At 46.2% G+C, this 22,896-nt stretch overlaps 1 protein-coding gene across 1 annotated transcript in view; it reads right to left on the reverse strand.

Annotated features, from left to right (window-relative positions):
- LOC137340240 (protein CC2D2B-like) overlaps positions 1-22,896 on the reverse strand; it is a 198,174-nt gene that overhangs the window by 85,123 nt on the left and 90,155 nt on the right. Inside the window, exons 14-19 of the mRNA XM_068002662.1 lie at positions 18,703-18,856; positions 13,767-13,865; positions 13,132-13,493; positions 10,161-10,238; positions 9,991-10,072; positions 1,065-1,212 (exon numbers count right to left, since the gene is read on the reverse strand). Of these exons, the coding sequence (XP_067858763.1) occupies positions 1,065-1,212; positions 9,991-10,072; positions 10,161-10,238; positions 13,132-13,493; positions 13,767-13,865; positions 18,703-18,856 (923 nt within the window). The remainder of the gene's footprint in view (positions 1-1,064; positions 1,213-9,990; positions 10,073-10,160; positions 10,239-13,131; positions 13,494-13,766; positions 13,866-18,702; positions 18,857-22,896) is intronic.

Below are 22,896 nucleotides of genomic sequence, written 5' to 3' on the forward strand. Positions count from 1 at the left end.
GTGTAAAGTGCATCAAGATAATGTGAAATAATGTAATTAGAAAGATATAAAAATAGTGAAATTGTAATGTGAGGATAGAAAATGAAGTAGAAGGAAGAGATCCAGAAGGTTGAGCTCAACTGGCTGTAAGGTATGTTCTTCTACAGCAAAGCATCATTTATAATCTTTGGTGTTGGTATGTTCATTTAACCCTTAATAAACCTGCACGTGTTTGACTCCTGCGTCCAGAACTCTTATTTCAGGTATATAGACAAGGACTGCAGCCTCTGTCTATATTATTACAAAAACACAATCTAACAGTACTATTTCCTTTTTATGGTATTTATTAGCTTTTTTCATATTCTATTTTGGCCCTTCTAATCTTCCTTTTCAACTCCCCACTACATTTTCTATATTCCTTATGCTTTTCTATAGTATTGATATATTCGTTTTAAATGCCTTCCTTTTAAGTTCCAGTTTAGTTTTAATCTTTCCATTTATCCATGTAACTCTATCCTTTGATGCACCCACATCCTGGCATATAGGAATAAATCTAATTTGTACTCTCTGCATTTCATATTTGAAGATTCCAAGTGCTGATTTGATGTCTTATTTGTGAACTATTCAGTTCAGTTAATTTACCCTAGATCCCTTTTTATCTTACGGTATTTGGCTTTTCCATTCCAGAACCTTTATCGTTGACTATTCTATTTTCACATTGAACCTAATTATGTTGTGGTCACTATTTTCTAACTGTTCTCTTCATCACACATTAATTAGTTGTCCCATTTCATTTACCAGAGCTAAATGAAGAGAAATAAGCAGATAGAAAAAAAGAGCAAAAAAGCATGTGAGAGACATAGTGTAGTAAACACAAAAAGCAAGCAAGAGATAGAAAATGAAAGACAGAAACTGCATGAAAAACATACGGAAGAGTGGAGTTAGTGACAAGGAGAGATTTACAGACAAAAATAGAGTAAAGAAGAATTGGAAACAAATCCAGTGATATAGAAATAATAATGTTTTAATGTCTGTTGTATTGCTGTCCTTGCAAATTAAAAACAGTGCAGTCCACAATTATTTACCTTTGTTTATAGGTTTTTGGTTTTGGTGCAGGTGGTGCAAGGGCAATGCCATTCTTACCCACTCCCCATGATACAGCATACAGTAATTTTCCAGATGTCAACAACAAACATTCTTCAGATTTATCTTCATCCAAAAAAAATGATGTATCTATGCACAGAAAACAAATGAATTATTGAATTGGACAAACTACTAGACTTTTTGTATTGCAGATATTCAGTGCACCAGATTTTTAATGATAACATCAACTTTGCTAATTTAAATATAAAGGATACTCAGATCTGGGATCTTGAAATGTCTTCAACACACTTAAGGGATAATATTCCAAATTCACAGTCCTGCCAAGGGCAAAAAGTTGGAAAATTAGCCCTTGAGGACGACGCTTTCCTCCGTGTGTAAAGTTTAAAGAAAAGTAGATCTGAAGGAGCAAGACTGATAGAAAGAGTTAAAGGGGTAGAAATTGGTATGAGTTGTGCCTGTTTCTCGGGTGTAAAATGGGCAAAAAGCATAACAATTTAGCCCAAACTCCACAGGCTTTGGTCCCACTACTAAATTTGTGGGGCCCATGTTTTAGGCGAGCACCTATAGCAGGCATTACGCCCCTTGAATATGTTAATGAGAGGTCTAACTCCAGTTGAAGGACCCCTCTACAAAATTCGTTACCAAAGAGTGGTGTAGGCCCGTCGCCCTTGTGGCTGCCAACTAAAGGTAAATGTTTTAATTTTTTTTAAAATGTTTTTGTGCAGCCACCTCCCGACTCCACAGTCCTAGTGATCTCCCTCCCCAATGCCTGCTCCAACCTCCATCCTGGAACTTACCTGAGGGCCGCTGCCAACGAGGGAGGTGGCCCGAAATGGACTTTTCTCCAGGGGAGACCTGCCTGTGGAGGCGCGGCCAGTGCCGGGAACTCGTCCTTTTTTTTATTCGTTCATGGGATGTGGGCGTCGCTGGCGAGGCCGGCATTTATTGCCCATCCCTAATTGCCCTTGAAAAGGTGGTGGTGAGCCGTCTTCTTGAACCGCTGCAGTCCATGTGGTAAAGGTTCTCCCACAGTGCTGTTAGGTGGGGAGTTCCAGGATTTTGACCCAGCGACGATGAAGGAACGGCGATATATTTCCAAGTTGGGATGGTGTGACTTGGAGGGGAACGTGCAGGTCATGTTGTTCCCATGTACCTGCTGCTCTTGTCCTTCTAGGTGGTAGAGGTTGCGGGTTTGGGAGGTGCTGTCAAAGAAGCCTTGGCGAGTTGCTGCAGTGCTTCCTGTGGATGGCACACACTGCAGCCACTGTGTGCCGGTGGTGAAGAGAGTGAATGTTTAGGGTGGTGGATGGGGTACCAATCAAGCGGGCTGCTTTGTCCTGGATGGTGTCGAGCTTCTTGAGTGTTGTTGGAGCTGCACTCATCCAGGCAAGTGGAGAATATTCCATCACACTCCTGACTTGTGCCTTGTAGATGGTGGAAAGGGTTTGGGGAGTCAGGAGGTGAGTCACTCGCCGCAGAAAACCCAGCCTCTGGCCTGCTCTTGTACCCACAGTATTTATATGGCTGGTCCAGTTAAGTTTCTGGTCAATGGTGACCCCCAGGATGTTGATGGTGGGGGATTCGGCGATGGTAATGCTGTTAAATGTCAAGGGCAGGTGGTTAGACTCTCTCTTGTTGGAGATGGTCATTGCCTGGCACTTATCTGGCACGAATGTTACTTGCCACTTATGAGCCCAAGCCTGGATGTTGTCCAGGTCTTGCTGCATGAGGGCTCAGACTGCTTCATTATCTGAGGGGTTGCGAATGGAACTGAACACTGTGCAGTCATCAGCGAACATCCCCATTTCTGACCTTATGATGGAGGGAAGGTCATTGATGATGCAGCTGAAGATGGTTGGGCCGAGGACACTGCCTTGAGGAACTCCTGCAGCAATGTCTTGGGGCTGAGATGATTGGCCACCAACAACCACTACCATCTTCCTTTGTGCGAGGTATGACTCCAGCCACTGGAGAGTTTTCCCCGATTCCCATTGACTTCAATTTTACTAGGGCTCCTTGGTGCCACACTCGGTCAAATTCTGCCTTGTTGTCAAGGGCAGTCGTTCTCACCTCACCTCTGGAATTCAGCTCTTTTGTCCATGTTTGGACCAACGCTGTAATGAGGTCTGGAGCCGAGTGGTCCTGGCGGAACCCAAACTGAGCATCGATGAGCAGGTTATTGGTGAGTAAGTGCCGCTTGACAGCACTGTCGACGACACCTTCCATCACTTTGCTGATGATCGAGAGTAGACTGATGGGACGGTAATTAGCCGGATTGGATTTGTCCTGCTTTTTGTGGACAGGACATACCTGGGCAATTTTCCACATTGTCGGATAGATGCCAGTGTTGTAGCTGTACTGGAACAGCTTGGCTAGAGGCGCAGCTAATTCTGGAGCACAAGTCTTCAGCACCACAGCCGGGGTGTTGTCGGGGCCCATAGCCTTTGCTGTATCCAGTGCACTCAGCCGTTTCTTGATATCACGTGGAGTGAATCGCATTGGCTGAAGACTGGCTTCTGTGATGGTGGGGATATCGGGAAGCGGCCGAGATGGATCATCCACTCGGCACTTCTGGCTGAAGATGGTTGCAAATGCTTCAGCCTTGTCTTTTGCACTCACGTGCTGGACTCCGCCATCATTGAGGATGGGGATGTTTACAGAGCCTCCTCCTCCCATTAGTTGTTTAATTGTCCACCACCATTCACGACTGGATGTGGCAGGACTGCAGAACTTTGATCTGATCCGTTGGTTGTGGAATCGCTTAGCTCTGTCTATAGCACGTTGCTTCCGCTGTTTAGCATGCATGTAGTCCTGAGTTGTAGCTTCACCAGGTTGGCACCTCATTTTTAGGTACGCCTGGTGCTGCTCCCGGCATGCTCTTCTACACTCCTCATTGAACCAGGGTTGATCCTCTGGCTTGTTGGTAATGGTAGAGTGAGGAATATGTCAGGCCATGAGGTTACAGATTGTGCTGGAATACAATTCTGCTGCTGCTGATGGCCCACAGCGCCTCATGGATGCCTAGTTTTGAGCTGCTAGATCTGTTCTGAATCTATCCCATTTAGCACGGTTGTAGTGCCACACAACACGTTGGATGGCGTCCTCGGTGCGAAGACGGGACTTCATCTCCACGAGGACTGTGCGGTGGTCACTCCTACCAATACTGTCATGGACAGATGCATCTGCGACAGGTAGATTGGTGAGGACGAGGTCAAGTAAGTTTTTCCCTCGTGTTGGTTCGCTCACCACCTGCTGCAGGCCCAGTCTAGCAGCTATGTCCTTCAGGACTCAGCCAGCTCGGTCAGTAGTGGTGCTACCGAGCCACTCTTGGTGATGGACATTGAAGTCCCCCACCCAGAGTATATTCTGTGCCCTTGCTACCCTCAGTGCTTCCTCCAAGTGGTGTTCAACATGGAGGACTGATTCATCAGCTGAGGGAGGGCGATAGGTGGTAATCAGCAGGAGGTTTCCTTGCCCATGTTTGACCTGATGCCATGAGATTTCATGGGGTCCAGAGTCAATGTTGGGGAATCCCAGGGCCACTCCTGACTGTATATCACTGTACCGCCACCTCTGGTGGGTCTGTCCTGCCGGTGGAACAGGACATACCCAGGGATGGTGATGGAAGAGTCCGGGATGTTGGCTGAAAGGTATGATTCTGTGAGTATGGCTATGTCAGGCTGTTGCTTGACGAGTCTATGGGACAGCTCTCCCAATTTTGGCACAAGTCCCCAGATGTTAGTGAGGAGGACTTTGCAGGGTCGACTGGGCTTGGTTTGCCTTTGTCGTGTCCGGTGCCTAGTCGTCCGATGCCGGGTGGTCCGTCCGGTTTTATTCTCATTGTGACTTTTTGTAGCGAGATTTTACAACTAAGTGGCTTGCTAGGCCATTACGGAGGGCAATTAAGAATCAACCACATTGCTGTGGGTCTGGAGTCACATATAGAATCATACAATCATAGAAGTTTACAACATGGAAACAGGCCCTTCGGCCCAACATGTCCATGTCGCCCAGTTTATAGCACTAAGCGAGTCCCAATTGCCTGCACTTGGCCCATATCCCTCTATACCCATCTTACCCATGTAACTGTCCAAATGCTTTTTAAAAGACAAAATTGTACCTGCCTCTACTACTGCCTCTGGCAGCTCGTTCCAGACACTCACCACCCTTTGAGTGAAAAAATTGCCCCTCTGGACCCTTTTGTATCTCTCCCCTCTCACCTTAAATCTATGCCCCCTCGTTATAGACTCCCCTACCTTTGGGAAAAGATTTTGACTATCTACCTTATCTATGCCCCTCATTATTTTATAGACTTCTATAAGATCACCCCTAAACCTCCTACTCTCCAGGGAAAAAAGTCTCAGTCTATCCAACCTCTCCCTATAAGTCAAACCATCAAGTCCCGGTAGCATCCTAGTAAATCTTTTCTGCACTCTTTCTAGTTTAATAATATCCTTTCTATAATAGGGTGACCAGAACTGTACACAGTATTCCAAGTGTGGCCTAACTAATGTCTTGTAGAACTTCAACAAGACATCCCAACTCCTGTATTCAATGTTCTGACCAATGAAACCAAGCATGCTGAATGCCTTCTTCACCACCCTATCCACCTGTGACTCCACTTTCAAGGAGCTATGAACCTGTACTCCTAGATCTCTTTGTTCTATAACTCTCCCCAACGCCCTACCATTAACGGAGTTGGTCCTGGCCCGATTCGATCTACCAAAATGCATCACCTCACATTTATCTAAATTAAACTCCATCTGCCATTCATCGGCCCACTGGCCCAATTTATCAAGATCCCGTTGCAATCCTAGATAACCTTCTTCACTGTCCACAATGCCACCAATCTTGGTGTCATCTGCAAACTTACTAACCATGCCTCCTAAATTCTCATCCAAATCAATAATATAAATAACAAATAACAGCGGACCCAGCACCGATCCCTGAGGCACACCGCTGGTCACAGGCCTCCAGTTTGAAAAACAACACTCTACAACCACCCTCTGTCTTCTGTCGTCAATCCAATTTTGTATCCAATTGGCTACCTCACCTTGGATCCCGTGAGATTTAACCTTATGTAACAACCTACCTTGTCGAAGGCTTTGCTAAAGTCCATGTAGACCACGTCTACTGCACAGCCCTCATCTATCTTCTTGGTTACCCCTTCAAAAAACTCAATCAAATTCGTGAGACATGATATAGGCCAGACCGGGTAAGGACGGCAGGTTTCCTTCCCTAAAGGACATTAGTGAACCAGATGGGTTTTTACGACAATCCGGTAGTTTCATGGCCACCATTACTGATACTAGTATTTTAATTCCTGAATATGTAGATGAGATCCGAGGACCAATTCCTGGCGATCCTCTAGCCTCTTGGTTCGGATGTCTGCTGCTGAGTCTGAGGCCGAAAACGGGCCCAGACTAATTTCTATCTCATGGACTTTCTTCCATTTTTACTGCTATTATAACTCATGCTCCTATGCAAAAATGTGTTTGCAAAAATTTGTGGGGAAAAAATTGCCTGTTAAACTTTAATAAAGACCAATTGTAACAATGACGCAGAGCACCATATTCAACACACTTTGGTTGCACTATGCCTGTCAAGTGCCCGGGACAAAGGGAGTGCAGGAATATCAGAGCCATAATCTTTTCTTTTCATGAGTAAAATGTTAATTTCCCATATATTGTCGAATTTAACCCTTTTGACAAAGGCAGGTACAAGTGATTTTGCTGTTGATGATTTCAGGTAAAAGGGCTAGATCTTCCTCAGTGGCAGGTTTAACATCAGAAGTCCTCCTGAACTGCACTTACACCATGGAGAACTGGGCTAATTTTCCTCAGTGCACTTTCATTAAATCTTCACGGTAGGCTCCCGGCACTATGAGTACGCTCGCCAGGGGTCCACCTCTGGGGGGAAGAAAAGGGAAATCCAGCTGCAGCAGCTAAAATGGGCCACTTTCGCCATTTTGTGATTGCAACACTGTGGCTCTTTGCAAGGTCTGAGGCTGGGGCTACCTCCAGGCACTGAACCCACAAATTTAAGGACTCTTCAGTTGAGGTGTTATTGCCTATAATTGGGCAAAGGAGGTCCTAGTTTTTGGCTCTGAAGAAAAGAGGCCCATGAAGGAAATGATCCAGGCCCGCTGGAAGGAGGTGGCCAGGGTAGTGAGTGCTACCTCCACCAATCCCCGCACAGCAACTCAATGCCAGAAGAAGTTCACTGACCTCTCCCGGGCAGCTAAGCTAACAGGAGATGGTCATACCTTCTATCAATAAGTATCTTTTCCAGTTGCAGTCATCTTGCTCTCACTGAGTAGAAAAACGTTCTGCAACATCAGCAGTGTGCAGGAGATACCGCAATATGCTTCACATCCCTCCCTTCTCCTGCAACCATCTTCAGCCAGAAGTGCCGAGTGGATGATCCATCTCGGCCTCCTCGTGATATCCCCACCATCACGGAAGCCAGTCTTCAGCCAATTCGATTCACTCCATGTGATATCAAGAAACGGCTGAGTGCACTGGATACAACAAAGGCTATGGTCCCCGACAACATCCTGGCTGTCGTGCTGAAGACTTGTGCTCCAGAACTAGCTGCGCCTCTAGCCAAGCTGTTCCAGTACAGCTACAACACTGGCATCTACCCGACAATGTGGAAAATTGGCCAGGTATGTCCTGTCCACAAAAAGCAGGACAAATCCAATCCGGCCAATTACCGCCCCATCAGTCTACTCTCAATCATCAGCAAAGTGATGGAAGGTGTCGTCGACAGTGCAATCAATCGGCACTTACTCACCAATAACCTGCTCACCGATGCTCAGTTTGGGTTCCGCCAGTACCGCTTGGCACCAGACCTCATTACAGCCTTGGTCCAAACATGGACAAAAGAACTGAATTCCAGAGGTGAGGTGAGAGTGACTGCCCTTGAAATCAAGGCAGCATTTGACCGAGTGTGGCACCAAGGAGCCCTAGTAAAATTGAAGTCAATTGGAATCAGAGGGAAAACTCTCCAGTGGATGGAGTCATACCTAGCACAAAGGAAGATGGTAGTGGTTGTTGGAGGCCAATCATGTCAGCCCCAGGACATTGCTGCAGGAGTTCCTCAGGGCAGTGTCCTCGGCCCAACCATCTTCAGCTGCTTCATCAATGACCTTCCCTCCATCATAAGGTCAGAAATGGGGATGTTCGCTGATGACTGCACATTGTTCAGTTCCATTTGCAACCCCTCAAATAATGAAGCAGTCCGAGCCCGCATGCAGCAAGACCTGGACAACATCCAGGCTTGGGCTCATAAGTGGCAAGTAACATTCGCGCCAGATAAGTGCCAGGCAATGACCATCTCCAACAATGATGTGGAGATGCCGGTGATGGACTGGGGTGGACAAATGTAAGGAATCTTACAACACCAGGTTATAGTCCAACAAATTTATTTTAAAATCACAAGCTTTCGGAGATTATCCCCTTCGTCAGATGAATGACGAAGGGGATAATCTCCGAAAGCTTGTGATTTTAAAATAAATTTGTTGGACTATAACCTGGTGTTGTAAGATTCCTTACATTTGTCATCTCCAACAAGAGAGAGTCTAACCACCTCCCCTTGACATTCAATGGCATTACCATCGCCGAATCCCCCACCATCAACATCCTGGGGGTCACCATTGACCAGAAACTTAACTGGACCAGCCATATAAATACTGTGGCTACAAGAGCAGGTCAGAGGCTGGGTATTCTGCGGCGAGTGACTCACCTCCTGACTCCCCAAAGCCTTTCCACCATCTAAAAGGCACAAGTCAGGAGTGTGATGGAATACTCTCCACTTGCCTGGATGAGTGCAGCTCCAACAACACTCAAGAAGCTCGACACCATCCAAGATAAAGCAGCCCACTTGATTGGCACCCCATCCACCACCCTAAACATTCACTCCCTTCACCACCGGCGCACTGTGGCTGCAGTGTGTACCATCCACAGGATGCAATGCAGCAACTCGCCAAGGCTTCTTTGACAGCACCTCCAAAACCCGCAACCTCTACCACCTAGAAGGACAAGAGCAGCGGGCACATGGGAACAACACCACCTGCACGTTCCCCTCCAAGTCACACACCATCCCGACTTGGAAATATATCGCCGTTCCTTCATCGTCGCTGGGTCAAAATCCTGGAATTCCCTTCCTAACAGCACTGTGGGAGAACCGTCACCACACGGACTGCAGCGGTTCAAGAAGGCGGCTCACCGCCACCTTCTCGAGGGCAATTAGGGATGGGCAATAAATGCTGGCCTCGCCAGCGACGCCCACATCCCGTGAACGAATTTTTAAAAAAAAATGTTTTTCCATTACACACAGATGAAAATATAGGGAAGCAGTGGAAAATTCAACTGTTTGATATTTAATTACCAGCATTTGTTCTCAACCCCTTTAAGGGAGGCTTTCTAAAATACCAGTGGCATTCCATATGTGTCTTCATAAAGGGGGAACAGTTCACAACCAAAGACAAGGAAGTACCACCTCAATTCCTCAAGGCTCCTGCTGCAAATCATCTCTCAACCATCTCAAAAACTTCTGCCAGTGTGGAAGAAGTCGGAGGCTAACATTGAAAGGGCACTCGAGAGCAGGCACCATAGGGAAGCATGGTGGCCTTAAACTGTGGGAGGTCGGATTTGTTTTCAATGAGATGTTTGTCACTGATGGGATATAAGTGGAATGATTTGGGGCAAGATGGGCAAAGATGTGTGCGAAGGAGTGGAAGAATGATCTCCAAATGAGAGCTTGGTGGTTGTGGATGAGAACTATATATCAGCAAGTGATTAAGTTGTATTTTTTTGCCAAAGGGGGACTGTGGTGGTCAGATGATAGTCTTCCTCATGAGCTATGCCCGTAGCTGTCTGGTAGCTGAAATAACTCAGACAGGACTGTTTAGCCTGGCATTTCTGCAGTAGTGCTCATGCTCTGTCCTCTTCTTCTTCCTCCTCATAGCAGTGGAACAGGGGGAGGCCTAAGGAAGAACCCATTAGTTAAACTTACAAGATTAAACTTACAAACAACTTAAAAAACTTAAAAGACACTTCAAACAAAAAACTTACCTGCAGCATGCTCTGGGCCTTCAGTTTGCAAAGCCTCTGCCCCATCACAAGCTCAACAAATCTTTCAGTGATGTGTTCCTTTCAGGAGGCAGGCAGGGGCGTTAGTGGAGGGAATATAGCTGCTTCACTATGCCGTGCCCTCCCATTATCATTTAGGGTAGCTTACAGAACGAGGTAGTTTGCTTCACTCACTATCTGCACATTCAGTTAATGAAATTTCTTGCTTTTCATGGAATTCAGATGGGGTCTTTATTGCCGCATGGGCGACATCAATGGTACCCTGCACTTGGGGGAATCCAGACACTTGAAAGAAGTTGATTGGTCTCTCGCTTTTTTGCTCGGCCCATGTGGAAGTTAACGAACTCAGAGGCATCCCTGAATAGGTGTCTATCACCTGTGTGTATCACCTTCAACTAAATATTGGGAAGACCGAAGCCATGGTCTTTGGTCCCGACCGCAAATTCCGTTCCCTAGCCACCGACTCCATCCCGCTCCCTGGACACTGTCTAAGGCTGAACCAGACTGTTAGCAACCTTGGCATCCAATTTGACCCTGAGATGAGCTTCCGACCACATATCCTCTCCATTGTCAAGACCGCCTACTTCCACCTCTGTAACATCACATGATTCTGCCCCTGCCTTAGCTCATCTGCTGCTGAAACCCTCATCCATGCCTTTGTTACCTCCAGGTTGGACTATTCCAATGCTCTCCTGGACGGCCTCTCATCTTCCACCCTCCATAAACTTGAGGTCATCCAAAACTCTGCTGCCCGTATCCTAACTTGCACCAAGTCCCGTTCACCCATCACTCCTGTGTTTGCTGACCTATATTGGTTCCTGGTCCAGAAATGCTTCGATTTTAAAATTCTCATTGTTGTTTTCAAATTCCTCCGTGGCCTCGCCCCTCCCTATCTCTGTAACCTCCTCCACCCTACAACCCTCCGAGATCTCTCTGCTCCTCCAATTCTTGCCTCTTACGCCACCCCGATTTTAATCACTCCACCATTGCTGGCCAGACCTTTAGCTGCCTAGGCCCTAAGCTCTGGAATTCCCTCCCTAAACCACTCTGCCTCTCTATCCTCCTTTAAGACATTCCTTAAAATCTACCGCTATGACCAAGCCTGTCCTAATATCTGCTTATGTGGCTCGGTGTCAAATTTTGTTTGATAATCGCTCCTGTGAAGCGCCTTGGAACGTTTTACTACGTTAAAGGCACTATGTAAAGGCAAGTTATTGTTGTGTAATATGCTGATGCGCTGCTGGTTGACTAATGTGAGTAAAGTAATTTGAGACCACTTCACAACAGCAAGATGCATAAAAATTTAGTGCTGTTGTCGCCTTTACAGCAATTGAAAGGCTGCAGGTCAGATTTCTAAATGGGAGCAATCTGAGAATTCATGATTGCTTCTATCTTGAAGGGCTGCACTGCCGATGGCCCTGGAGTTGCCGCTCATTCCAAGTCTGACTGCATGCTTTCTATGCTGGGCCTGAGAATCCCACACATCTAGGCCTGTAAATTCAGCTATGCAGTGTCCGTTTTTCAGGTGCTAACCTAACTGCTAAATCCCCAATATGGCAGGCAGGAAGCATACACCTGCCATTTTGGTAGAGGCGATCGCAATGGCAGAAGGAACACATGCCGGCATCAATCAAAGTAAAGAATAATGCATGTAAACTAGGTTCCTGCGCTTCTTGCAGGAGCCGTATTCAATCTTCAATCACTCGGAAAATTCACTCGCCATGTGCTGAGTTTGCACAGCACATGGCTCTAACTGGCATGGAGGCCCCCTCACCAGCACAATTTAAAAGAATCATGCAGTACTTACAGGTTAGTTGCTGGTTTATTATTTCTGGCTGCTGCTTCACTACAGGGTGTTTTTTGGTGTGTTATATCACTCTGGAAAGTTCACTTTATCTGCAAAGAGAGGTTTTGCTGGTCTTGATACTGATGTTTTTTGCCACTAAAATATTCTGACTGCAGACATGGGTGGTGTCATAGGGCTGCCTTCAGGGCTGGAGGACAAGGGGGAGCAGCAGGGAAGACACCGCAGTGCAGGAGAAGCTGTCAGAAGAGGGAGGAGGGCACTGCACAGCAGGCCATATCTACAGAGGGTGGCACCTCTCACATCAACTTTACTAAGGAGCAATGTATGGGGCGCCTTCACTTCAGCAAGGATGCTGTCACCAAGCTATGTCACCTGCTGCAGCCAGAACTCAAGCCTCAAACCAGGGCATGGACAGCACTGCCTGTGGCTGTCAAGGCCACCGTGACCCTCAACTATTATGCCACAGGTTCTTTTCAGGCTCCAACAGGTGACATCAGCAACATCTCACAGTGTGCAGTACACCAATGTTTCAGGGAGGTCACTGGGGCTCTCTATGCCAGGAGAAACACTTGCATCTCATTCCCTTTTGGCAGAGCAAAGCAGGACAAGAGCGCACTCGGTTTTGCATGCATGGCAGGCTTCCCCAAGGTCCAGGGTGCAGGGTGATATTAACTGAACACATGTTGCCTTGCACGCTCCCTATCACCACCAGAGCCCCTATCTGCCCGAGCTCTAAGACCAGCTCATCGAAGGGCACTTTGCCTAAATCAGCCTTCCCATTCCCCAACAGTCCCACAATCCTTACCAATTTCCTTACAACCACCATCCCATTGCCTTTCTTCACTCCATGCTTATGGGTCTTACCCTCACTTCACAAAGACAAACACCAACACCAAATCCAGAACAAAAAACAAATTTATCAGACAAGTATTGTCAAATCATGTCAGAATTGACAAAATAAATAACTAATCACCCTTGTGCAAGCCCTTAGTGTTTGTCTTGTGTGCTTGTGTGCTCCTACAAAGTGTTTCCCCAGTGGCTATAGCTTGGGAGGTGGAAGGCTGCTGAGTTTCCATTGAGAACACTTCAGATGGCCTTGGAGGACGATCTCAAGCAGCTCTGGGCCTAGAGAGCCCTGCTGCAGACTGCAGCAGTCTGGGCCAGCTGGCTGAATGGCACCAGCAAGGGCACTGGTGGGATGTCTGGCGGGGGAGCAGGCACGCTGTCATTCTGAGAGAGGACAACAGGCACCTCTCCCATGGAGTCAGGGCCACTCTCCTGGAGAACAGAGTGCAGAAGTGATGTAGCGCCCTGGAAGACCCCTTCAACAGTGGCCCCCACAGCCAAGATGGCAGCCATGTGAGCTTTCATGGCAGCAGTCTCTGCTGTCATAGAAGTTGTCTGAGCTGTCATAAGACGCTCCATCATGGTGGGCTCCACTGTGATATTGATGGAGCTGACCACTCGGTCCATGCTGGACAGAAGGGTCTCCAAGCTCTGCGCAAAGCCTTGGGGAAGTTGGAGTTGGACTGCTCTCCTCTGGCAGGCTGCCCAGTGCGCCTAGCATTTCCTGGTAGATGCCCATCAGCCTTCTTCGGTAGCCTGGGCCCTCGAAGTCGGCATCCGAGTCCTCTGCAGCAGAACTGTACTTGCCCTCTGGCGAGCTGGTGCCTGTGGCATTCTATTCCCCTGCTCTAGCTCCTGCGCACGTGTGCCCGATAAGTCACCACATGCAGATACCTCCTCTAACCTAACCTCTAAACTCCACGTGGTGTCAGTACCTGTGCTGATCCTTGAGAGAGTCAAATCAAGCGACGGTGCATCTTCTGGAAGACTGGGCTCCACTTCCTGCACTGGCTGGAGGTCACTGACATTCTCAGCTGGCGAAACGAAAGAAGAAAGATGGTTAGCTTGTGGTGTGAGGGAGAGCAGAGAGAAAGTGGGTTTTGAAAGCATCTGGAGCTGATCATGCAGTGTATGGGGTGAGGGAGAAGTCAGAAGAGACAAAAAGGATTAGGTATGAAGACACCTTGCGCGACATCTCCTCCACATTGCCAGTGGCCACAGACTCCACTCTGCCCCTTCCCATGAGGGCCAGCATGCTCCCTTCGGTGGGGGAGGGCGGGGGGGAGGGCATGAGGCAGGCTCTTCCTCCTCTAGTGGCAGCCTGTTGCCTGCTGTTGTGTGTGACCTTCTCCTGCAAGAAAGAGGGGAGTTTGTTAGTGAGAATTTTGAGGTGTTTGGAGAGTGTGGCTCTTGTGGTCAAATAGCTGACAGTCTGCATGTGTGCATGAAACGTGAGTTGTGGGTGAGGACTGTAAAAGTGGCGAGTGTGTGACCATGAGGAGAAGGAGGTTTAGTGAAGTGTGCTGCAGTAATTGTAGGAGAGTGAAGGGTGGTGGGGGAGGGCAGTGTTATGAGTGCTGTCAGTGTTGTAATTAATGAGGCTGTGAGTGGTGCATCTGTGATCAGAAAATATGAGAGTAGTCTTCTTTCCTTTACAACTCTAATTAGTTCATTGAATTTTTAACAGCACTGCAGCCATGTCCATGGTGCAATGCTCCTGGCATGGGCATATTCAGCGATTATTTTCCACTGTCTACGAAGATGATGCCTGGAGTGCTTCCTGCCCCCTGGGGGGGGGGGTGGTGGGGGAAAGAGTTTGTCCCCCTCCTCTCCACTGCCTGCAGCAATGTCTTCAGTGCACATTGGAGAACCTTGTGCACTGAAGACATCCTGCTCGCTCCCTCCTTCAGTCGTTTGTTCAGCAAATTTTGTAATAAGTTGGATAGCCAAGTAGTGAAGGATGGAATGCTAAAGCCTGGTCTTCAGTTGCTTCCAAGCCTTTATTCACAGAGATCCACAGACCAATACCACACTCTAGATAAGCTCTCATATATATGGATACAAGAGAGTCCCCAATTGATAAAACACCACCTGAATACAATTAACACTAATTAATATAAATCATACAATTAACAAATTCCTCTATCCCTTTAAGAGGTGCTGGCTGCTTTTTAGTAGCTTCATGGACGCCCGATATTCCCCTCCATGATAGGCTTGCACCCAATAAGGAGCACTGGCTGCATGTCTGAATGATTAAAGTCAGCAGACAGCACGAATATTACGTGCTGTCTGCACTGACCTCAACTGGCACGGGCAGTGCGTGCTCTGGCCCCTGCGCACTTGCCACCATGTGTTAAAATCTCCTTGGCAAATCACCCAATGACTTCAACAATTCCTTGTGCTTTGGAATCATCCACCTTTTAAAAACTGGGTCCCAGATGCCTGGACACTTGTCCCCACTAGATTTGGAGGGAGGTCACCTCACCCTTCGGCAAGGTGCTTCATGCTCCTCTTCTACTATCTCCAATTGCTCCTGCCAACCTGTGCTATATACATCATGCACTGTGCTGCCCTCCATCTGACTATCTAAATACCCAGGGTAATGACTATGCTGTTGCTTGCCAGAATGAGATGTAATCATAGAATCATAGGAAGTTATGGCTCAGAAGGTGACCATTCAGCCCATCGTGTCCGTGCCAGCCAAAAAAGAGCTATCCAGCTTAAACTCACTTTCCAGCACTTGGTCTGTAGCCCTGTAGATTACGGCACTTCATGTGCACATCCAAGTACTTTTTAAAATGAGTTGAGGGCTTCTGCCTCTACCACCCTTTCAGACAGTGAGTTCCAGACCCCTACCGTCTGGATGAAAACATTTCTCCTCAGCTCCCCTCTAATCCTTCTATCAATCACTTTAAAACAATGCCCCCAGGTCACTGACCCCTCTGATAAGGGAAATAGGTCGTCCCTATCCACTCTATCTAGTCCCGTCATAATTTTATACACCTCAATTAAATCTCTTCTCAGCTTCCTTTGTTCCAAAGAAAACAACCCCAGCCTATCTATCCAATCTTTTCTCATAGCTAAAATTCTCCAGCCCTGGCAACATCCTCTTCAATTTCCTCTGTACTCTTTCTAATGCAATCACATCTTTCCTGTAATGCGGTGACCAGAACTGTATGCAGTACTCAAGCTTTGGCCTAACCAATGTCTTACACAGTTCTAGCATAACCTCCCTGCTCTTATATTCTATGCCTCGGCTAATAAAGGAAAGTATCCTGTATGCCTTTTTAACCACCTTATCTACCTGAACTGCTACATTCAGAGATCTGTGGACATGCACTCTAAGGTCCCTTTGTTCCTCTACACCTCTCAGTATCCTCCCATTTATTGTGTACTCCCTTGCCTTATTTGCCCTCCCCAAATGCATTACCTCACACTTCTCCGGATTGAATTCCATTTGCCACTTTTCTGCCCACCTGACCAGTCTATTGATATCTTCCTGCAGTCCACAACTTTCCTCCTCACTATCAACCACACGGCCAATTTTTGTATCATCTGCAAACTTCTTGATCAAGCCCCCTACATTCAAGTCCAAATCATTAACATATACCAAAAAAAGCAAGGGACCTAGTATTGAGCCTTGCGGGACCCCATTGGAAACAGCCTTCCAGTCACAAAATCACACGTCAACCATTACCCTTTACTTCCTGCCAATGAGCCAATTTTGGATCCAACTAGCCATTTTCCCTTGGATCCCATGGGCTTTTACTTTTTTCACCAGTCTGCCATGTGGGACCTTGTCAAAAGCCTTGCTAAAATCCATGTACACTACATCGTTACCCTCATCGACCCTCCTTGTTACCTGCTCAAAAAATTCCATCAAGTTAGTCAGACACGACCCTCCCTTAACAAAACCATGCTAACTGTCCTTGATTAACCTGTACCTTTCTAAATGACGATTTATACTGTCCCTCAGAATTGATTCCAATAATTTGTCCACCACCAAGGTTAGACTGACTGGCCTATAATTATTTGGTCTATCTCTTTCTCCCCTTTTAAACAACAGTAAAACGTTAGCAGTCCTCCAATCCTCTGGCACCACGCTTGTAGCCAGGGAGGATTGGAAAATGATGGTCAGAGCCTCCACTATTTCCTCCCTTGCTTTTCTTAGCAGCCTGGGATACATTTCATCTGGGCCTGGCGATTTATCTACTTTCAAAGATGCTAAACCTCTTAATATTTCCTCTCTCACTATGTTTATCTCATCCAATATTTCACACTCCTCCTCAACTACAATCTCTGCATCGTCCCTCTCTTTAGTGAAGACAGACGCAAAGTATTCATTAAGAACCATACCCACATCTTTCACCTCCACACATAGGTTACCTTTTTGGTCTCTAATAGGCCTTACTCTTTCCTTGGTTATCCTCTTGCTCTTTATGTATTTATAAAACATTTTTGGGTTTGCCTCAATTTTATTTGCCAGTATTTTTTTTATGCCCTCTCTCTGCTTTCCTAATTTCCTTTTTAATGTCATCCCTGCACTTTCTATACTCCTCTAGGCTTTCTGCAGTTTTGAGCTATTGGTGTCTGACATAAGCTTCCCTTTTTTGCCTTATCTTACCCTTTACGCTCCTTGTCATCCAGTGGGCTCTAGATGTAATGACGAAGTGACAGGTGAGGTGCTGGGTGATTGCTCCTGGGTTGTATTATAGCTTCCCTGCCATAACTGAAGAGGTGGAAAGAGCAAAAAGTTAGGGGGAGGCCCATTGCCCTAATTATTGGACAGCTGCCATTGGCAATCAGCCGGTATGCTGTAACTGATGTATGTCAGTTTGTGTGTCAACGCCTGTGGGAGTATGTAGGATGCAGTAATAAGGAAAGTTCAGCATTCTGAAACCTTTTGCTGCAACCAAATTTCCTGCTTCCCCATTTTTTGCCTCTACATGCAAATGCCAACCTTATATCTGTGTCTTTCCTCAAATGGTGAGATTGTGAACATCCACCTTTGGTTATGTACTGTTTTTTTCATTGAAAAGCGGGGATAGAGAAGGTCACAATGTGTGAATCGATATGCCTACCCCATGTGTGAAAGCACACGCCGTAGGGTTTGTGAAAACAGAAATACACAGCATGTAGATGCAGGTCATAGGATCAGATGTCTGGCAGGCCTTAAAAGGGACCTTTTTCAGTGTTTTGGGAGGAGAATGTAGATACAATTTTTTTGTGGTGTACTTGAGGCAGTAGTCTTTAAGAATACATTTTACTCTATTTACAGTTCTGCCCCAAAACAGCAGTAATTCAGAGGAGAATTCAAGCTGTAGTCTGGGCTGAAGTACAATGCCAATAAAGGAAGGTAACTTAGGGTACGGTAGAATAGTGGTTATGTTACTGGCCTAGTAATCCAGCAGCCTCAACTAATAATTCAGAGTCACGAGTTCAAATCCTGCCACAGCAGCTGGGGAATTTAAATTCAATTAATTAACTAAAAATCTGGAATAAAAAAGAACTAGTATCAGTAATGGTGGCCAAGAATCTACTGGATTGTCATAAAAACCCATCTGGTTCACTAATGTCCTTACCTGGCCTGGCCTTTATGTGACTCCAGACCCACAGCAATGTGGTTGATTCTTAATTGGCCTCTGAAGTTCAAAGCAGCGGCTCATCACCACCTTCTCAATGGCAATTAGGGATGGGCAATAAATGCTGGCCTTGCCAGTGACGCCCACATCCCATGAATGGATAAAAAAAAGAGGTATGAGAAAGATGTAAAATTAAAAATGCCCTGCTTTTGACTTTCATATAATGTATAATGAATTGACAGCATGAACTTGTATGCTCTGGAGTTTCAATACTTGTAGTTTTACTTACTGCTTCCAACTCCTTCATGATTAGTTGTAACTATCTCGTCACTACTAAATTCTATCTCTTCCAAAACAGCAGTATTGGTAATCATGGTTACTTCAGGTATGGGTATATATACCTTTGCCAGCAAGTTGGTGTTTTTGCTTATTAATTCATATATCTATAAAATGGAAAGAGGTCAAATTGTAACTGTGAAAATACATTCTTTACTATATTTTTCTTTTAGTTAATCACCAAAATTAAAATCCTTTGATACTGTTTACAGTGTAGACCGTAAATCAGTCTCAGAGCAGTTTGTATAGCTGCTGGAAGGCTGATTTAATTTCAGTGTAAAATGGCTGTGATGGACACAAGTTCTTCTCCTGCAATATGCTAGAAAATATGTCTATATGACAGATGTTCATATGAATTTTAGCGAAACAGATACACTGAAATTTTAAATTAGAGCCATGACTCCTCAGATTTCCTTTGTGTAAATGAACACATGAACGCTGTCTGGGCATGTACATATTTCTGTAGGAGCATTCAAGCTCAGCTGATCTTCTAAAGGAGAGTTATTAATATATTAACTGCATCGGGTCCAAACTGTTTCACTAAGTAACTCAGGTTTTTGAAATGTGTTATGCATGCAAGTTCGATGACTGAAGAAGCAGACAAAGCCATTATTTGTAATGACTGACACATCAGGAGTCCTCCTAAAAGTAAGAAGTTCTTATTTCAAAATTAACATGCATTACAATAGATGGTTATGTTTAGTTCACTTAGCCAAACCAGAGTTATTCCACTATAGTGAGGAAGAACTGCATCAAACCAGTGCCTAAAGAGCCTGGTAAGTTTCCTTGGTAGCAATTTCTGCAGCTGGGAAACACTTTAGCAGCCATTCTGCCTACAAACACCTGGATTTGCTTCTCACTGCTTCTGACAGGGTCAGACCACCAGCAGATTTTTGCTCCCCCCACCCCCCATACCTCCTTCCTGAGAAGCAGGTATGGCATTTCCTATGGGCGTGCCCTAGTATGCTATTATCATGCAGGAGCAGAAGGAGCAACACAGGATGGAGCAAAGTAGAATTGGGAAGCATTTAAGGCAAATGCAGCTCATCAGATATTACCTTCCCATAGAATGTACAGGCAGAACAGGTCATAGACATATCTCTTCAGTAAGTTCCTCATAAGATTGTGCTTCACCAAAGAAGCAATAGGACAGCTCTGTCACCTACTGAATGATGACCTGTAGCCATGCTCATCTGCCCATAGTGCACCCTCTGTGGCCATCAAGATGACCAATGAACTCTACTTTTATGGCACAAACTCATTTCAGGCAGCCATGGGTCCTCTGTAATATCAGCCAGGCTGAAGTACAGAACATCCCCTCAACTACCTCAAAAGAAAGTGCTTCCATTCCCTCAATGTACAGATTGTGTATGACAACATGCAGAGGATCCTGGATACGGCCATTAGAGCCAGGACTACATGGAGGAGAGCATCATGACAACCTGCACTTAGAGAACTCCTCAGTGATTGTTGCAAAGTGTCTCATCATTGAAGTCTCTTCTGTGTAACACACCTACTATTAATGCCACTGCCTTACCTCCAACTCCCCCACTTCCAAATAAAGAGACTCAGTCCACTACTGACCCTACAATATCACAACACATAAACCCTCTTTGCTCCTACATGACTGTGGCAATAATCATCACCTATGACAATAAGATAGCCCCAAATAAGTGCACCCTTTCCTGTATGCCTCTAGCTTCCATGAATAATGAAAGGTGACGTCAGTGCACATTCCATTTTATTGCAATGGAGTCCAAAGTAAATAGGAGCCTACCTACTCTTTCCTAACATTGTTCTTTCCCTGGGAGGCTACATGAGCCTTTCTCTCACCTATTCTAGTGCTTCACCTACAAGCAAACTAAGGGTCAGAGTCGTGTGAGGTGGTCGGTTCCTCTACAAAAGCATTGTGGGACTAAGGAGGCCTTGATCTCATGGCAGCTTACTCCTGGGAGGGATCTGCTTTTGGCTGCATCTCTGGAGCTTGCTCCTAGGCAACCGAATGTCTCCTCCCACGTTCCATTGGTGTGGTGCTATGAAGGGGGAAGACCAGAGCTCTGGCATGTGCTGCTGCCTTGAAAGACAGCAGTATCAAAGTAGGTGGGCTCCACTTGTCACATTTCCACTGGGCCCTGTTTCTGTGTCCCCATTGATTAACAGGATGGCTCGTCTAACGGTGGCTATTAGTTTCAGACAGCCCACTATGGGGATGCCGTCTATTATCTCCCCTATTGCCATCAGAGTTACTGTCTGTGCTTCTGTGAAGGTGGAAGTACTGACTGGTTCCTGGCTGGTTCTTAGGTAGGGGTCTGCTGCAGATTCCAATTAAGCTGTCACACGCATCTGCAAAGGCTCTGCAATGAAGAAACATTTTCCTTGGTGTTGCCACAAAGGACAGCTGTAGACTCAAGAGTCACACCTATCAGTTGCCACACATCCAAGGAGATTGACCTCAGAGCCTGCATGTAGGTACAATGTTCTTTGTACAATCTTTTTTTCAGGCAAGTATCCATGAATTCTGGATCCCATGACCCTGGAACCACAGGCAGCCTTGCTTTATGCAAGTGTACTTTACCTTCAATGTAATTTGAGTGGAAATGATTGGAATTCTGATGTATGACTATGCCCACTGGAAAATGGGTGGATGCAGGAAGTGTACATCCTCCACTTCCAGCAGAAATCTTTTTCACAGCCAAAACACAGCAAAGACCTGGCACAACCAGGTCCTGCCCCAAAATCTGCTCCCACAAGCTGCCATCTGCCAACAGTTTGTAGAAAAGCCGAAGGAAATTCAGGATTATACTGATCTAGAAACCAAATTGGATGCATTCTAAAAAGCATTCTGCAGTTTGACCACTTATATTCCTATATTCCAGTACCTCTCAGGATACTGAAAATCACCTATTATTATTGTCCTGTTGTTCTTACATATTTCTATGAACTATCTACAAATCTCCAGCTCTATCTCATTTCCACTATTTGGTCTGTAATGCACACCAAGAATTCCTAAACTTTATCTCTATGAATTCGGTTTTAATGTAACCCCCTAGAACATTCTTATGTTCTAGTGGTGTGATACAATCCTTTAATATCGTCATTCCATCCCCCATTTTTCCCCTCTCTATTTCTTCATAACTGTTGGCCTAGAAATTCGATCGGGCCCAAAAACAGGAATTGGGCACGCGCCTGTTCACGTGGTCCCAGGCAGCACATTAAATTCATGCTGGGCCTCATTAAAATGATTTAATAGCTACCTTATACCTTATTCATTGGCTGCATGCTTGTTTGGAGGGGTGGGAAATCAGCGTGTCTGATACCACTTATGGGCAGCCAGTACCTCTTAAAGGGGAGGTGCACTCTGGCTGCAGACACCAGGGAACCTTCTGAGATTGAAAAAGACGGCTGGAAGAAGTTCAGACACGGACCCAGATTCTCCGATGCCATGTGGGAGTCCCTGGTCCAGGCGGGAGGATTGGAGGAAGGAGATCCTGTTCGCCCCATGGGGAGGAAACCCCTACAGGCAACACCTCAGCTGCCAGTGGGAAGATGTTGCAGAGGTGGTCAATGCCAGCAGCTTAGCTCCCAGGACATGGCTGCAATGACGAAAGAAGTTCAATGACCTCACCAGAGATGTCAAGATAAGAATACTGCTCTCTGCTCACACCTCCACTAGCTCCAGCCTCACCACTCACAATACTCCCCTCCCCTGCTTCCCTCCACTCTCCTACAATTACTCCACCTCCTTCTACTCATACTTACACTCACCACTATTGCAACCCTCACTTCCCCACATCTTACATCTTACACACTGCATACCAACTATTCGATCATGACAGGTACATTCCCTAAATACTTCACAAGACTGCCACTAACACACTCTTCTTTCTTGCAGGACGAGGTCGCACACAACTTGAAACAGGAGGCTGCCACCTTCTCCCCACCCTCCCCCCCCCCCCCCCACTGAAGAAAGCATGCTGGCTTCTTCACACCCCAATCTCTTTTTCCCTTCTGACTTCTATCTCACCCTACACACTGCAAATGACAATCTACAGCTGCTTTCACCAGCCACCTCTTCCTCTGCTTGCACTTCCGGCGAGGTTATGGCGGTGGAGCAGGACCAGCTCCGAGGAAATTGCCAGCCGCAGTC

This window comes from Heptranchias perlo, chromosome 21 (genome assembly GCF_035084215.1).
Source record: "Heptranchias perlo isolate sHepPer1 chromosome 21, sHepPer1.hap1, whole genome shotgun sequence".
NCBI lineage: Eukaryota > Metazoa > Chordata > Chondrichthyes > Hexanchiformes > Hexanchidae > Heptranchias > Heptranchias perlo.